The sequence below is a fragment of the Humulus lupulus genome, chromosome 8, assembly GCF_963169125.1.
Source record: "Humulus lupulus chromosome 8, drHumLupu1.1, whole genome shotgun sequence".
Taxonomy (NCBI): Eukaryota; Viridiplantae; Streptophyta; class Magnoliopsida; order Rosales; family Cannabaceae; genus Humulus; species Humulus lupulus.
The window spans coordinates 67,920,616-67,939,449 of NC_084800.1; the positions used below are offsets into that span (position 1 = coordinate 67,920,616).

The 18,834-nt window shown below is 35.5% G+C and overlaps 3 protein-coding genes across 8 annotated transcripts; 1 reads left to right on the forward strand and 2 right to left on the reverse strand.

Moving 5' to 3' along the window:
* Window positions 1–5,213: 5,213 nt before the first annotated feature.
* Window positions 5,214–6,157, reverse strand: LOC133797650 (pectinesterase inhibitor 11-like). The gene has a single exon (XM_062235630.1). It carries the CDS (start codon window positions 6,025–6,027, stop codon window positions 5,368–5,370), a length of 660 nt encoding a protein of 219 aa, XP_062091614.1. The 5' UTR covers window positions 6,028–6,157; the 3' UTR covers window positions 5,214–5,367.
* A 665-nt stretch (window positions 6,158–6,822) lies between these two features.
* Window positions 6,823–9,939, reverse strand: LOC133797649 (protein GRAVITROPIC IN THE LIGHT 1). Of its 6 annotated transcripts, none has more exons than XM_062235626.1 (3): window positions 9,723–9,939; window positions 8,915–8,971; window positions 6,823–8,264 (listed from the first exon to the last, which is right to left on the reverse strand). In XM_062235626.1, exon 3 carries the CDS (start codon window positions 8,260–8,262, stop codon window positions 6,994–6,996), a length of 1,269 nt encoding a protein of 422 aa, XP_062091610.1. In that variant the 5' UTR covers window positions 8,263–8,264; window positions 8,915–8,971; window positions 9,723–9,939; the 3' UTR covers window positions 6,823–6,993. The 6 variants fall into 6 exon arrangements, with proteins under 6 accessions (XP_062091610.1, XP_062091607.1, XP_062091611.1 ...); XM_062235623.1 differs by having other exon boundaries at window positions 6,823–8,327; XM_062235627.1 differs by having other exon boundaries at window positions 6,823–8,337.
* Window positions 9,940–11,842: 1,903 nt separating this feature from the next.
* On the forward strand, window positions 11,843–14,853 carry LOC133797651 (arginase 1, mitochondrial). Its single transcript, XM_062235631.1, has 6 exons — window positions 11,843–12,320; window positions 12,426–12,585; window positions 12,729–12,862; window positions 13,087–13,296; window positions 14,014–14,124; window positions 14,211–14,853. Exons 1-6 carry the CDS (start codon window positions 12,174–12,176, stop codon window positions 14,469–14,471), a joined length of 1,023 nt encoding a protein of 340 aa, XP_062091615.1. The 5' UTR covers window positions 11,843–12,173; the 3' UTR covers window positions 14,472–14,853.
* The last annotated feature ends 3,981 nt before the right edge of the window (window positions 14,854–18,834 follow it).

Here is an 18,834-nt window from a genome sequence, read left to right on the forward strand (position 1 = left end):
TTGAGCATCTAATGGTCAGTCTTCCATTGGAAACTATCTGCGATGAAAATATGGAGGTGTTCAGGAACAAGTGGACCGCAGACTTGTGGTATCAAAATTTGTTACCTTGATGATTGTATATATACAAGGTCTTTACATGTACAATTTGTTGTTCACATTTTTTTATAACTTTCATGGGCTGGACCACAGACTTGTGGTATCAAAATTTGTTACCTTAATGATTGTATATATACATGGTCTTTACATGTACAATTTCTTGTTCACATTTTTTTATAACTTTCATGGGCTGTTATCGAGCTAATATCAAGCTATATCGAACTGTTATTGAATTATCAAAATTTGTTACCTTCATGATAATCTTGTATACGGGGGTCTTTACATGTACAGTTTCAAATTGTTATCATTTTTTTTATAACTTTCATGGGCTGTTATCGAGCTAATATCAAGCAATATCATTTTCATATCGAACCATTAACATAACTTTTAAGAAAAATAAAATAAAAAGAGTTTATTAATACAACAAGTTCAAATGGGAAAAAAGAGTTTAAAGCCTAGCTTTGCATGTAGCCCTGTTGTGGCCAAGACCACCACACATGCTACACTTGCGCTCTTTGCGAATGATTTCTCCATTCGATGGAGTGCGGTTTGTCTTCCTTCTTCCCACCTTATTCTTCTTCGGTCGACCAACTGGTTGTTTTTCAACGGGAACCCCAACTTGTATTTTCTCTATGTTCTCGGGAACTTCCCAATCATCCTCGTTGCCAGTTAGGTAAATTGTTTCTTTGTAAGACTCCCTCCACATCTCAGTAGTGTAATATGGTGAACACAGTGAGTAAATGTTGACACTGCACAACATGGCCGCAGCCACACCATGAACACATGGGTAACCCATTATTTGAAACTGACCACAAGAGCATGATTTGGTCATCAAATTCACCTCACCATCACCTTCTGGGTCTACCACATGAAATTCAAACTGTCCAAGAGGATGGACTTTCAAGTACCTTGCATCATCCGCAATGCCTGAGACATCTTTCTCATATGTTGTTGCTAATTTGGATGTGCACTTCTCTACCTCCTCACGACGCGCAACAAACCATGACTGAATTGTGAAACGAATAAATTCCACAAAAGTAGTGACTGGGAAGGTTCTTGCGTCTTCGGTTTTGTTGTTGAAACTTTCAGCATAGTTGCTTGTCATTACCTTGTATCGATTCCCAGGAAAGTATGCACGAGTCCACTTATCGAAGCCAATACCCTCGAGATATTGAGCTATGGCAGGATCCATTTGCTTTATATTGTTGAAGAACCTGTGAAATTTTGACTTCCGAAATGCATATGCCGCATTCCACATCTCCTTGTGACAGTGATTGGTCTTGAACTTAGTGATTACATTCATACTTATGTGATGGTAGCATGCACCGTGGTAGGCATCAGAGAAGACCAACTCAAGAGCATGAATAATGCTAGCATGCCTATCTGATACAAAAGATAGATTATCAACAACTCCAATGGCTTCCTTCAATTTCATCATGAAATACTTCCAAGAAGCATGATTCTCACTGTCAATAATCGCAAATGCAATTGGATAAATGTGGTTATTCGTATCCAATGCGACAACACACAACATGTGACCACCGTACCTTGACTTCAAGAAAGTGTTGTCCACACATATAACAGGACGGCATGATGTAAATCCCCTTCTACAAACTCCGAGTGAGAAGAAACAGTAAAGAAAGCGACCGTCATCTGTGACAAAATCAGTAATTGTACCTGGATTCTTTTGCTGCAACATGTACAGGTAAGAAGGTAACTTGGAGTACGATTCTTTAGGTGTCCCCCTGACATAACCGAGTGCATTCTCTCTGCATCTCCAAGCCTTTATATAACTCATATCGATCCCAAAATTATTCTTCATATCCTCCTTTATGCTATTTGGTGGATAGCTAGTGCCATCAGTAGCATATTTGTTCTTGATAAGGTGCCCAATGACAGAAGGTGCTGCTTGACGGTGGTCTTTTTGTCGCAATTCTAGTGAGCAAGTATGTACACTATTATAAACAGTGATCTCAAACATCTCCGATCGCGCTACTTTTTTCCCTCTTATTCTCCAACCACAATCAGGATCCTTGCAGGTGATATACAACATATCAGTACCCGACTTCTTAACCATAAACTCAAAATTATTCTTCATTGCAAAGAGAGCCGCTTTGGTTTTCAATTCCATCTTGTTCTCAAAAGTCTTCCCAAGATGTAATTCCCCCAACACTACACCGGATGAGGGTGATTCAGAACGACTACAAGCTATGATATCTTCTTTTGTAAACATGGGAGCACTCCATTTTTTGTGATCTTTTGTTGAACATATTAAAATGTCCCCTGTATAGTTATATTCTGTTCAACCAGGACGACTAGAGCTGGTGCCAGGTGTTCGACGTCCTTGACTTAGTGGGTCCGTCCGTGCAATATGACGTATTGATTGTTCTTGTGCTTCTTCTACTTGCAAATGTTCAACTAATAGATCATCATCCACTGAATTGTCTCCTAAGTCTCATTGTGTTCAGCTACCGGATCGTCATTCACATAGGGGTTATACTCATACTGGTTGTCCCTCAGGTCACCAATAGGAAATCCTAAAGTACTGGCTGCTCCCTCAGGTCCGGGAGTGGATTATGGGTCTGCAATGACAATCTTTTTAACATGAGTGACACACAAGGCCAACCTTTCTTTAGATGTTACTCCTAAGAATGCACGGACACCAAGATCACTTTCAACATGAACGGGTGTAAACGGTTGGTCGCCGCAAGTGTAAGGAACCTCCAATTTCAACTCATACATCTGTTTATCAACTTTAAGTTCCTTGTGCAATATGTCAAGAGGTTGCAAGTACGTTACAGTATCCTCCATCGGTATCACCATGCATTGAGGGTCCTTGAAAATCCACTTATTCCCTTGTAATTCCCAAACACCATTGTAGGATACAAAAACGTAGACAATAGAGCCTGTGTTGGAAAAAAAAAAACATTAACATTGTCAGGAAAACTGTCATTTTTTCAGAAATACATTAAAAAAGAACATTATCGAGCTTTATCGAGTTAGCATCGAGCTCTTATCGAGTTAGCATCGAGCTACCATTTCTCAAAACCGAACATAAAACCTAACCAAACCCTCCATCGAACCCTATCGAGCTCATATCGAGAAAACCTAAACCTATCGAGCTCAAATATTGTAGGGTCCAATCGAACCCTTATCGAGTTTCCATTGAGCACAATCGAGCACTAAAACCCAAACCTATCGAGCTCACATCGAGCTACATCGAGCTCTTACAAGACCTTCTTCTACATACCATCGAGCTCATATCGAACCGTTATCGAGCTGCTATCGAGCAAAAAAGTTGCAGAAAACCCAGAAAAACACAAATCGCGGAATCTCTCAAAAAATCCCAAAAAATACACCAATATAGGCTCAGATCTGTTCAAAATAGTAAAAAAAAATGTAAACAAATAATATCAAACACATAAAATGTAAAACCTTATTACCCATGGTTTTTCTCCTCAAAAAACTCTCAAAATAGATGTTGCATTTGATATTAACGTCTTCACAGATACAATGGAGATGACTAACAATGATTTTGACAAGAAAATTATACAAAACTGTAGGTTTTATGGATGATTTCGTGAGAATAAGAGAAAGAGAGGGAGGAGAGTGGAAGAGAAGGTTTTGTGATTTTTTGATATAATGGGAGGGGTATTTTGGGTATGAGAGAAATGTTTAGCATTAAATTGAAAATATTATTAATGTTGGGATTTTTTGGTAATATTAGGCATTATTAGACATAAATAATGAAAATTTGGTATGATCAATTTAAACTACTTTATTTGATGAAATATCTAAACCGAACACCTGTCGTACTACTTCTCCGCTCTCTTTTCTTACGTTTTACATTATATTTTTTTATTATCATGGATTTGCTAAATTATTGTAAGCATCCTTCGAAGGAAAAAGAACAAAGTTGCACTATTGAGCTACTTTCAAGCAATGAGCCTTACACTACATTATCTTTTATAGAGTACATCATTTTTCAAAGTTAGGAGGAAGCCCATTACATAGCTATTATATAGGTCCTTGAATATTCAACCAATATATCTCTATCATAGAAGATAAATATGACTTTGGTCATGTAAAACTTGATTACTTTGCTGCTAACTCTCACAATGACCTGAGCTTTTTAAGTGGAAGGTCACCATCAAAGATGTGGAGGCAAAAATACTATTATGAATTATGATAGTGGTATTAGTGGAGTTCCATTGTCAAACATTTCCAAAGAATAATTGGTTGATTACTCTTACTTGGTTTGAGTTTGGTGTTGTGAAGGAAAAAAAGTATGATACATACTTATAATTTATATGTTATAGATAAGATCAAAATAAAAAATTTGAAGAGAAATGAGAAAGATTAAAGAGTGAATTATCCATCATTATATATAAGATTAGCCAAAACTTGTTTAATTCCTTATCAAAACACATGAATGGATTAGAAAGAGAATTTTTTTGTTTCTTGTATACTTTTTTGGACCCTGTATTTTGTCTCATTACCTGTTTGTACCCTGTGTTTTGACAAATTACTTTTTGGACCCTATATTTTGTAAAATAGTTAAAATAGAACCATAAATTTAATTTTGATGAAAAAAAATTGAATATAACAACACAGTTTTTAAGCAGAATAATTTTATTTTTGTTCTGAATTATTAGTTTGGTAAATTATTTGTGATTTTAGTTGAGAAAACATTGACCAAAATCGAGTTTATGATTCTATTTCGTTACAAAACATAGAGTCTAAAAAGTAATTTATCAAAACACAAAGTCAAAACAAGTATTGCGACAAAATCCAAAGTCAAGAAAAAATATAAACTCTATTTTCTATTCTTTAAAGCTAGATTGTTATATGAATATTGAAAAGAAAGTCTCGTATTGAAGATACATATGAAGCAACTTTACTTCATCGCTAATAGAGTGCAAACATATTGGTCACTGGTGAAAGATAATACGGATTCTTTTTCTCCTCTAAAAATGGTCTTTAAATAATTGAAATCTATATATCACCAACCATGTGACCCCATATGGTTAAATAGTACTTAACAGCTTTGTCTACGGTGAAGAATCTCCTACAGAAGCTGATCTCGCGGACATAAATTTAGTATAACAAAATCCAACTAAACTCAATAAATATATATTACATTAAAAACCGTCACCAAATTAATTAAGAGAAAAAGTATTCATCCTTAAGAACATAACAGATTAATTTAGAGCTAGTTAGTATAGACTTATACTATGGCTTATAGTAAGTTCATCGATCAAAAGCAAAATACTAAGGCTTCTTGGGGGAACCAGGGACTCGATACCTTACAACAAAGTGGTGAAACAAGGACAGGGCGTTTCCAGTGACCTGAGCCACATTCAACACCTTTGCCTTAACCGTAGCCTTCATCCTACTCATTCTCACGCCCCCAGGAAACTCATCAAGGCAAGTGGTCGCATCCGTCAAAGCAGACCCAACCCAAGTCTCCATATTACTTATGTGCCAAACGACGTCGTCTCTGGACGGCGACGGCGTCGCTTCCTCACGACCCAGTTGGCGGAGCTCCTTGATAGACATGCTGAGCTGGTCCACGCTCATGTCTATTTGTTCTAGGCAGTCTTTCACGGCTTGGTATTCTTGGTCCTTCTTGGCCTTGAGCGGCTTGGACACTTGGAGAAGGAAGGCCCTTGTGTGTTGCGCCCGGTGCTGACTCGCCAACAAGGCGTAGTGGACTAGTTTGCGAGGGCTTAGTATGGTAGCGTTAGCGCCGTGGATGTATGCAGTCAGGCTTCGGATGCAGAGGTCCGGGTACTCGGTGATCTGACATGATACTTCGATGTAGGCCCGAGTCCGGGAACGCCTAGGGGCTGGTGGCTGGGCTGTGGTCGAAGTACAAAAGAGGATGAGGAAGGTTGAAACCAAGGACAAGGAACGCCTAAGCTCCACCATGGATTTGTTTTTGGTAGTTTTAACTTTATAAACATTTATTGTAAATTTGAGCTGTGTGATGAGAAAACTATATATACAATAGTGAAGTTCTCACTGCTCACAAGGGTCTTATTTTATTTTTCGAAAGAGAGAGAGACCTTATCGTGCGTTGTACGTGCACTAAGTTAAAATAATCCTCCGGTTGACTATAGAATGAAAAGTATTTTTTTTATTTGTTGTGTAAGATTTGGACCATATCAGAATAGATAGACACGGATGGACCAGAGCTAAATAGTAGTATAGCTGCTTTGCTTTGGTTTGGAGTGATATTGGAATCTTGACTCGAAAGAAAATGCTTATCTGGGACATTATTTAGTTATGTTTAGCTGCATACCAACATTTGTAGACCTTCGTGGGATGGGCAGGAGCACGTGTTGACTTATATCCTCGTGAGGACAGTATATAGATTAACTAGTATAGTATGATCCCTTGATCAATAAACAATTAAACATTGCTTAGCTTGTATAATCCTTACAATTGTGGTTTTCGGATTCTATGGACCAAGATTTAAAAGTCTTGTGATACATATCACGTACAATGAAAGTCGCAACACCGCCAAAGATCATGACAAGATAAAGTAGCATTTTAGCGAAACAAGCCAGCCAGCTTATTCAAAGTCCACCTTTACCTTAATCTTCAGTAAAGATTTGTACAACTCACCTTTCTTTTTGGGGTTAAAGGTTGGCATTGGCTGAAAGTAGAGTAAAAGGTACTGCATATGTAGCTTTCAAACTGGAAAGCAAATGAATCAAAATATAAGATAGAATGAAGTAGATATATAAAACAATCCTTCCATCTCACAAACAGGACAGGAATAAAAGTTACAGATTACACAACCAGCAGCTACGAGATGTTACAGTAAAAGAAACAAAACAGTAGTAAACACACCAAGTACACGTTTGCATTTGACATTGTAAGGTTGGGAAGTTATTCAGCAACCTTCATGCCCGAGAGATATACTCGACTCTGAATCACACTCCCACCAATCGAGAAACCAGGCATAACCATGAGTCCCACCTTAGGTTTTGGGTCATTTTCATCTATTATCAAATTCTTCACAACACTTTCCATATAAACCTCGGAGAATTCACTTCCTCTCTTCACTTGGAAGACCTTAACACTGGGATCAAAAGAATAAGCCAACCTATGCAAAAGCCAGACTGCCTTGGCCAGTTTTAGAAATGCCTGGTAGAAAGGAGTCCTTGGATGCCCGCCTCCCGTGACATAATTCCGTTGATCCATGTTCCCAAAAAAAGAAGCCTCCATCTTCTGGTGAACCACTACTAGGTATTTGCTCCGGCAAAACCTCCCAAACACCGAATCTGGACTTTGACCAAGCATGTCAAGTGGATCCATCTCCCTTAATGCAAGAAATTGGTTGAAGAAGCTGTCCTTTGTGAGAGTAAGATCATCTACTTTCATGGCAAAGCTTTCCTGCTGAAAGCCACTGAACATTTGTTGGCAAATATTGGATTCAAATGCATATTTCTTGTGAGCCCTTTTCGCATAAACAACATTGGGTTCAATTGAGTTAGCTGCAGCATCGAGGTCCCACCCCGCAGCTTTCATCATGTTGATCAACGGTTTAGAAAAATCATGAATAGCTTTAAAGGTAGCTTCTACGTATGACATGAAAAGATCAGGAGTTAGATCCACATGGAAAAATCCATTCTCATCTGCCGAACCTTCAGAATCTTTTGACAACAATCCCCTGAGCTTGAGATTCTTTTCCAGCTTTACTCGCTTCTGGTTTGCCTCCTCAATTTGCCGTTGCATCTGAAGGATCTCAGAATCTTTATTCTGAATTTCAGACTGGAACTTCTTAACCATAACCTCATAGGTCTTCAGCAGGCTCTGTTGTTCTTGGATCTCAGCAGCCAATCGAGAATCCTGTGGTGAAACACATACTGGCTTGGGATTGTTCTCTCTGTAAAAGTGTTTGAGTTCAGACAAGTTCTTCAGTTCAGATATTACAAGCTTATCGGCAGTTTGAATTTTATCAGGGTTGTAAGGAGTATGAGCTGCTTGAAGTTGGATGTAAGCTGACTTCAGGGAAGAAATGTTGGTAAAAATCTTGGATATCAGGGCCTCGACAGCTTCTGGGTTCTGATTCATAGCCTCTTCCATTGGTTGTGGGTGAACCTTCTGGCTGTTGCTCTCACGAAGTTGGGAATCCTTTGCTCCAGTGGGTAGCATAGCTGCTACCAAGTTGGTGGTGGTTAAATAGACCTCTTCTAGATAAAGAACCAATACTACAAGAGCTGGAAATACCTAATGAAATATTAGTGGCATCTTCTACTAGTCAACGGAAGGCTCTTAATAATGCAATAATCTAGGAATAAGATGTAACTGTTAATTTTCAAATTTCGGAATATGATGTAACTGTTAATTTTCAAATTTGAATCACACCAACCCAGGAAAAACCACTTATGAACATGGACACAAGCAAAGTTAACCTCAGGACAAGGTATACATACCTTTCTGGTAATGTTCAAAAAATAAATTCGAAAGAAGTCCCAAAATCCAGCCAGACAAAAGAAAATAAAATCAATCTATTATCTATGCTATAACAAGGCCCGCAGCCTGCTATACATTCATAAAGTTAAGAATGAATACAAGGTTACAAATTTCCAGTCGTTCTAATGAAATAAATCCTCATCTCAATTTGATTAGGTGGTTTATCCAAAAAAAAAAATACAAGACAATACACAACATTTAAATACTCGGCTTTTCAGATTAGCAAAACCAAAACATTTGTAATAAAACTTGAAAATAGCAGTAATTAGATCAACTAACAATACCCAAATCATATACAGCAAAAAAAAGGAAAGAAGCATGAGCTGCTTACCTATATGATCCACATATCTGCCACTGTCTACACCCAGCTATCATAATACCCTTCAATCTAAAACGCACAAAGAAATCAGTTACAGAATTAGTATGACAGAAAAATTGACAATTATCAACACACAATTCATTGCAAAAACATTAGAGATAATTCAACATATATCTTTGAGCTTGATCCAGGTAACATCTTATTCCTTATAACTCAACAGAATAGTCTTTCTTACACGTAATGCATTTTGAGGGATATTGCAAAATGAGCTTTAAAAAAACTTTTACCAAAAACATTATTGGCATGTAACCTTGTCTCACACACGCAAACCCAAAAACTATGGTCGAAATCGCAGACTAAAAAATAATAATCACAAAAGCCATTGCCAAACTCCCACAATGCATCAATTTATAGATATAAAAAAAATCATATATTTAAGACAAAATATCCCAGATCAAAACCCCCCTAAAATGATATATAATTATATAAACATTTCAGCTTATATCGTTGAAGAGGATAACGCACAAGTGATAGCTGCTGGAGACAGGGATTCAAGACGAGATGGGAACAAAGTGAGATTAAAGGCAAAAATAAAACCCTAACTCGGCAAACAGTGGAATTGGTCTAAATTGACTCAATCTCCAAGGGAGAATATGAGAAGATGAGTACCTGGAATGCAAATTCAGGAAGAAACTAGGGAATCTTACGAGAGAACTCCCCATGAATGAATCATCAAGCAACGTACATAAACGAATAAATAAATGTATACATATAGTGTATATGTAGATATAGTTATAGAGAGGAAAGAACCAAACTGAACCTTGAAAAGAGTAGAGGAAAGTTTTCTGAGTGGTAGTGAGGCGAGAAGAGAGAAGTTATAGAGGGTTGGAGAAATGTTGGTGTGTCCGCGACGCGAGGCGGTGACGACGGTGGGCTTGAGCTTGACTGTTAAGGTTGGTAGGCGAGTTTTCGATTTGGAAAAATTAAACAAAATGAATCGATGACTTGGGTCAGATCGGGTACGATCCCGGCACGCCAATAATTTTGTTTGTTCCATTATTATTTATTAGATTTTTTTTATTTTATTTTAAGGAAAGTAAATTTATTTATAAAGTAATTTTTTTTATATTTATTTAACATCGTCCTTCCATAGTAAAAGGGTACGTTTCAAATCTCCTCTATTTTAATTTAAGTAATACAAAAGCTACATTGTTGTTATGAAAAGAACATATTCTTAACTTACTCGTACAAATAATGTAAATTTCTTAATATCGTGATTATATGGTATTTTTAAGGAGTGTTTTGGGAGTTCGTTAGAGTTTGGTACGTGAAAATCATCACTAGAAAACTCGTTAGCAAATTTCAATTTTCATTGTTTTTTATTACATGTTAAATATTGTGTACATCATTTTAGTTAAAAAATTGTTAATGACATAACTTCCAACTCAACATAACTCACAATCTCGCCACAATCAAAGGAGACAACAACACCATAATCACCACCACACATAAATTAACAATTCTACTATTTGAGGTACAAATCTATATGTATATAAACATTAGGGGTAGCAATTTGGGTTGGGTTACGACACCATGACATGACACGACACGATACGAAAATAAATGAGTTTGGGTGACACGTTTATTAATCGTGTTCGTGGTCCTGTTTGAGTTTTTGACATGTTTAATAATCGTGTCGTGTTCATGTTTACCTTAATCGTGTCGTATCATAATCGTGTTGACCCGTTTAATAATTGTGTCATGTCAACACGATAATACGAATAATTATCATAGGTTTTATGATTTTTTCATATAGTTATGATTAATTGTGTCAATTTCATATTGTGTCATGACATATTAATCGTGTTACCGTGTCGTGTTGAACCGTTTAATAATCGTGTCGTGTTTTTGACACGTTTAATAATCATATCGTGTTCGTATTTACCTTAATCGTGTCGATATGAATCTGACACGTTTACACAAATTATCAACCTTAATAAATATGTATAAATTTTGCTTTGGTTTCGGTTTGAACGAATAGCCTCTATTTATAAAGCTAAAGGGACCACCAGACAAAACAAATGGTGGTCCAAATTCCATTATTCATTCATTCAAGCACAGCAAATGAAAAAAAAAAAAAAATTGCTATATATTAAATTATTTGCCTATGAATTTCATTTTATGGCAACACAGTAATGATCATAACGTCGTCCACCAGTTCCTCGTGCTGCCTTAAACTACCAAAAAAATTGGTCTTCATAAAAGAAATCGACTTTTTTGTGTGTAAGATATATATATAATAACAGGTCATTTACTCTTTATGTTAGACTAGTTTTTGGTTATTGTTTGTGCAATGTCGAGACCTTTAAAAAGTTAGATGAATTAATGGGTTTCACAATTATTCCTACCAACAAGACATTATTAGCCATATTTATTTGTTTAACTAACGAGAGTCGTGAAATCGACTTTATACGAAAGCCATAAGTACTTTTAGTTGGTATTTTTCATAATTGGACGCGCACTACACGTTTTTTTTTTATGTATAATTACTGATACTAATCTAATTTCCTTTAAAACAAAGTCAAGTAATATACTAGGCCCATTAAGCAGAACAGAATCAGGCCCATAATGACGGGCTTCAAATGGGCCGGGCCCCATTCAATTCCTCGTTGCCTTGAAATGCGCGACGCAGCGCAGTGCAGCGCATTATCTCTGAACATTCCGTACACGTCAGACAGATAGAAACTTACATACGCATTGTAGCGCGTGACATCATTCGCCACTTTTCGGGACTCGTAAGTTCGTCTGATCTAATTGTTATTAGAGTCAGCAACGAACAGACGAGAACGTCATCTGTCTTATCTCTCCTAAAACTCACTATCGCCACTCCAAAACCACCGTGTACAGTCCTTAAAAGACAAAATTACCCATTCAATCTCAGCCTTATGCATGGGTATTTTCGTCATTTGCTACATTGAAAGAAGTGATTAAGCCAAAAGCTCTCCTTTTTGTACAGTGACAAAATAATTCGGAAGAAGACAGCTCTGCCTATGCATGGTAGCATTTACCTACCAAGACAAACCATTTTTCTCCTATAGAAACGCTTCGTGACCAACTACCCATTTCAGTTCTCGTTCTCAGTCTTACAGAGTGAAACGTTTTTTCTTTTTTGGGTTTGGGAAACTTGAATATTCGACCAAACGAAACGTGTTTAACTCGAAGCGTTTCTTAGCTTTCTGCTGTTGTGAAAGCGGTTTTGGCGAGTAGAGAGATGGTGGTATCAAAGATATGGAGGAGAGGAGCTCATTACTTGCAGAAACGGAACGCCACAAGTGTTCCTGCTGATTTGTTGGAAAAGGGCCAGAATCGCGTTATCGATGCTTCTCTAACTCTCATTCGCGAGAGGGCAAAGCTCAAGGTAACATTTATATAAAATTTTATGTTTGATAATGAAAATTTTGAGATGGGTTTCTTAAGGCAAGCAGCAGAGTGAGTGATTTATGTGTCAAATTTTGTTTATTAGGGAGAATTAGTGCGTGCTTTAGGGGGTGCTGTAGCATCGGCTTCTCTTCTAGGAGTTCCGCTTGGACATAACTCGTCGTTTTTACAAGGGCCTGCTTTTGCTCCTCCTCGCATTAGAGAGGCCATCTGGTGTGGTAGCACAAACTCAGCTACCGAAGAAGGTAATAACTAATAACCCCTTTCAGCTGCTTAAGCTAAAATTTGATTTTTGTATTGACCCAAATGAATCTAGTGTAGTTCAATGCCCCCTTCTTTCTGGGGGGTTGGGTGATGTATTTTGATGCTCTATATTGTGGCAATTCAGGAAAAGAATTGAAAGATCCGAGGGTACTAACTGATGTGGGTGACGTTCCTGTTCAAGAAATTCGTGACTGTGGTGTGGACGACGACAGATTGATGAGTGTTGTTAGTGAGTCTGTCAAGCTTGTGATGGAAGAGGTAATGTTGGTGTTAGGAACAGTAAGGAGTGTAATCAAATAAGTAGAATCAATATCTGTCTTTATTCTGTAATGAATGACTCGCCAATGGGGGATTATATGATCATGTTTCTTTGCCCAAATTTTGTTATGGAAGATAAACTAGTATGATGGAAAAGTGGGTTTTTAGTTTAGTTTGGTAGATAAATGATGAATCTTGAAATTATGTCTATACTTTTTTTACAGAGTCCATTGCGTCCATTAGTGTTAGGTGGTGACCACTCAATTTCATTCCCTGTTGTAAGAGCTGTCTCTGAGAAGCTTGGGGGACCTGTGGACATTCTTCATTTTGACGCACATCCAGATATCTATCATGCTTTCGAAGGGAACAAATATTCACATGCATCATCTTTTGCCCGAATCATGGAGGGTGGTTATGCTCGGCGTCTTTTGCAGGTGAAATTTGATACTTTTCAAATGTTCCATATACTTGCGTTATCATTAGTTAAGCTATTAAGCTATTGTTTAGAACTGTTGAAGGTATAAATTAATTGCTATAATTGATTATGTCTTTGTCTCATTCATTTCCAGTAAGCTAACATAGCTAAATTTTTTACTTCTGTTTAAAGTAATCCCTTGAAGAATGATCATCGGCAGAGAACTTGAAACATTTTATTGCCAAAGCCAGAATTTTTTTTAAGAGGGCTAATTTTGTGTTTTAAAATTTTTAGGGGGGCTTTATTTCTATTTTTCTTAAAATTTTAAGTTAAAACATTTTTTTTATTGATTTAATATACAAAATATAATGGGGTAAATGAAATTAGGGAGGGCCTCAAGTGTAGCTCCAGCACTGTTGGCTGGTAGTTTTGGCATGCATATTGCTAAGAGAGCTGGATAATATTCTTTGAACGATTGAAACTGCAAGGTTTGATTAGTAGTTGGATGGTGATCAGATTAGTTGCACCTAACATTTTCTCCTTATACTTTTTGCCTGGTAGAAAAGGAATGCATAATGCAAAACTATGTAATGAAAGAAATTTACTCCGGAAGTAAACATTTCTATTTTTTATCCAAAGAAATAAAGGCATTGTATATCTTGTGAATAGAGTGACTCTGTAATGGAGTTCCCTAGTTTTTATTATTCTCAAGGCAAGTTCATTTCTGATTCTTCAGGTGGGAATTAGATCAATAACATCCGAAGGGCGTGAACAAGGCAAAAAATTTGGTGTTGAGCAGTATGAAATGCGAACTTTCTCAAGAGATCGTCCTTTTCTGGAAAATCTGGTATCTCTCTCTTCATTCCAGATTAGATTACAACTACAAATGACAGTATACTAGATTACAACTCTTAATATGTATTCCTTTGACAGAAACTGGGGGAAGGTGTGAAGGGTGTTTACGTTTCAATAGATGTAGATTCTCTTGACCCTGCTTTTGCTCCCGGAGTGTCTCACATCGAGCCTGGCGGTCTGTCTTTTCGTGACATTCTCAACATTCTCCACAACCTCAAAGGCGATGTTGTTGCAGCAGATGTGGTGGAATTCAATCCACAACGAGACACTGTTGATGGGATGACAGCAATGGTTGCTGCTAAGCTGGTGAGAGAATTGACTGCAAAGATATCAAAATAAGAGATGCCTTCACAGACTAATTGCACAAGGGAGTAGAGACACACACGAATGCAGTCTATAAAACAGAGACTCAACTTAGTATTTGCCCAATTCTCACCTTTTTTATATTTTAGGCTTGGGCTATTTTGATTTTACGGGTTAGCCATTTCATTGTTGTGTTCATCTTATACTTGAATAAAAGAGACATTTTTGCTTTAGCTCAGTTAGTGTGGAGAGATAACCTTTAAAAGAATCCTAAAAGTAATTAGGAGTGTTGGTTGATTGAAAACTGCGCTTGCAAAATCACAACTTTACACTGATTTGTGCGTAATATGGAGAAACTTAATCAAATGTACCTTTCATTTTTAATTAAGTTCTATTCGTTTTCACGGTTTGAGTTTGAGATTTGTGTTGATTGATTGATTTTTTTTCTTTTGTGTGCTAAAATTAAAAATTCTCAAGCATAATACAATGATAATTGTTTCAATATGCAACAACCAGTCATGTGCAGTGGTGAACCGAGGGACAATAATAATTGTCTCCAGTATACAAAATATATACAATTAAAAAATGATTGAAACTATAATGCTGTAAATATATAAATAAGGGGTAAAATATAAATATTTTGTAAAAAAATTGAATAAATAAATTTAGCCAAAGCCTAAATGAAAATGTGGATAATAAGACATGTTCATCTCCATGTCACGTGGAATTATTGAAACTAAACAAAGTATATGAGCAAGTTATAGTTAATTTATGAGGAGATGTTAGCATATCTTTTATATTCAGCTTGTTATTTTTTGGACTCGGTGATAATATAAAGTATATATTTTGTAAAGTGACGATATGTTTAATCAACCAATCACCTTCTGATTGTTATTCTTTATACTTATGGATAATATAAAGCGTATGATATATAAATCGACGACATGTATAATCAATCAATCACTTTTCTGTTTGTTATTCTTTTTACTTACTAAGAATAATATGAGTTTTTAAATTGGAACTCTAATCTTATTTCTAAATTATCTTTATTCTTTCATTTGTAATACGGTATCAGAGCTAAGTTAAATTTTCACTTACTCTTAGAGCAGCTCCAACCTATCAATATATATGCTCCTAAGAGCATCAGCAACCGAACGCCAACACCATGGGGTTGTTGTGCATAAATGCCTCCAACCGAACGGCATATATTACCCCATTTAGCCGTGTCAACAGTGCCACGACATATATGTCGTGCACTATTCACACGACAAAAGCTTTTTTGTTAATATATAGATCATATTTTTTTAAAAGATAAATATATTTATATCATATATATATAAACATATGAGTATTATTTGGGTCTATATTTTATGTTGTGTTTTTTAAATTATTTATTTTTTTGGTCACCGAGGGTATCAGGGGCCCCACCCCCACTAATCCCTCGAGGCCCTGGTGCCAAGCGGTATTACCACCACTTGAGCGACGCCAGCAAGCCCTGAGGCTCATCGATTGGTCGATGACTCACTCAATTGGACCGCCAGCACATCGCTTCAGCCGGAGATTGCCCCAGTGGCCCCAAGAAGGTAAATGACTGCGCGGCGGATCGAACCTGGGGTGGGTAAGACCCTCAAGTACGCCCTAACTAACTGAGCCACCCCTTGGGGTTGTGTTTTTTAAATTATAAATACACATATAATTTAATTTTTAAATAAAATTTCAAATATTTCATAATTAATTTTTTATATAATTTATTTTAATTTGTGTATGAAAATTCTTACTCTACACTATAAGAAAATAAGTATCAGAAAATTAGTTTAATTTAATTAATATTTCAAGGGTGTGTTATGTATTAGAGTTAATTGAATGTATTTTATTTTAGTAGTGTAATATTTAAATAGAAAAATGTAATGTGGTATTATAATTTTCAAATTTTAATATTTATGAAATAAGTTTCATGTAATTAATAATAACATTTTTACTTAATTGATTAATTAAATAAATAAATGATAAGATAATATAATATAATAATGAAAATAATATTCTATTTTATTAAAAAGTAATATAATAATAAATAATATATTTTTTGGTGTAATTTTTAGTGTTGTGGTTTAAATAAAAAAAAAATATGGTACTAAGATTTTTTAATTTTAGTGTTGGTGCAACACCATATATAATATTATGGGTTAAAGATGTCCTGAACTATTATAAGGAGCCAAAGTAAAAAAAATTGATTCAACCACACATATATTGTGGCTCTCAAAATTGGTAAATATAAAGGGGGCTCCCTAGTTTTTAAAAAAATATATATATTATTTCAAAAAAGTTACTTTATCCCATTAATATTTTAATCTTTTTTTACACAATAATTTAATATATTTAAAATTAAACTTTTACTATTAACATTTATGCCAACCAGCTCTCACCAACGATTACATTTTTTAAAGACCAACAACTTTTTTTTTTTTTTTTAAATAAAAGAAAGCAACACCCTTTTTTTTTTTTTTTGGAAAAGCAACGCTCTTTTTTAAGTCTATATAGTGTAGTGTTTTGTACAAATTTGACAGGGAATTTACTTTTTTGGTATCCTATATTTTTGTAAAGTATTATTTTAGTATCTTTTGTTTTCAATAATGCTTATATAGTACCCTGTATTTTAAAATTATACATATTTGATATTCTAGACTCAGATTTGATAGATAAAATTTTGTCAATATGATCAAACTGTCATCAGTTATATATAATTAAGTAATTAAATTTAAATTTGGAACTTACATAATTGATAACAGTTTGATTAAATTGGTAAAATTTTATTAATTAAATTTGAGTTTAGGATACCAAATATGTACGATTTTAAAATACATGGTACCATATAAGCATTATTGAAAACAGATGGTATCAAAATAATACTTTGCAAAAACACAGGATACCAAATGGTTACCTACCCAATTTTATATTACTTTTTCAAAGATACTTTTAAACTTTTGTGCTCTTTTTTTTTTTATTGTTATTACAATAATGTATTCTCAAAACTAATCAAACTACGCTAATTTTCTCAATGAAAATATCATGGATTTTTCTAGCCAACCCACACTATCTCAAATTTCTACTCAAATTGAGTCTTCAGCGAAGAAAGTTCAATGGGTCCGCAATTTTTCTGTTGAAGAAGACTCTCTTCTCGTTTGCGCATGGCTCAACATTAGTATTGATGCTATATAAGGTAATGATATTAAATCTACGAAATATTGGCAAAGAATTTGTGATTACTTTCATAAATACAAAACTTTTTGTGACCATAATACATACATTGCCATGCAACAAGACAATTATTTTACTTCTAATGCATACAATCAATACTTCCCAACATTCCAAGAAATCCACGAGCAGTATTAACCTGCAACAATCTATCAATATCAACAGTATTCAGTGATCTCAAATATGTATCCCCAAACACTGTGATAAGTGCTTTGACAAATTTTCTCAAACTTTCAATTGCAGTGCTTTCACCAATTCACGCATATTCATCCACAAATTTTTTTGCTACCCCATAAGCAAGCATCCTAAAAGCAACTTAATTTTTTTGAAGTGGTGATAGACCTACAATTCCACAAGCATCTGTTCTTTGCACAAAGTATGAATCATAAGCTTCCATGGCATGTTGGATTCGAACAACCAGTGATCGATTCATTAGAAATATTCTCCGTTTATTACCAAATGTTGGTGTTTCTGCAAAATAATCATGATAAAGTATTTCATTACCTTCAACTCTACCACGATGAATAATAGCACGACCTACAATAGATCCACGATGACGTTATGCTCGACTCTCATTTGTCATTTCTTCTTCTTCAGCCATCACCATTGTCAATAATAGAAGATCATCACCACTATCATTATCAAAAAACATTTTAGCTGATCGACTACAATCCGTAACTATTTATGATTTATTTTGTAGATAAACAAATTTTTGACAGATAAATCTATAAAGTTTAGATGGACAAGTATGAGATATGAAATAGTCTTATTTATAGGAAAAAAATAGCTATTAGAAATATAGTCGTTGGAAATATAGCAGCTAGAAATATAGTTGTTGGAAATATGGATGGAAAACTCAAAGACTTAATCAGTGACTTATGAGCTCAGAAGAACTTGTAGAAATTTGAAGGAAAATTGCAAGTGAACAATAGAATAAACTTGTATATTGCTTTTAGAATAGTCTGGTATTACATCATTTTTCCAACCCCCTAGCTTGAGGGGTGGAGGTCTATTTATAGCTTGGCTTTAATGGCCTCTGATACAAGGTGGTCCCAGGGGACAAGAAGGTACTTGGGTACACTTCCATGGTAGTGGCATAGGTCATGGTGGAACAGAAGATCGTGGTGTCGATGCTTGTTTGTGGTCA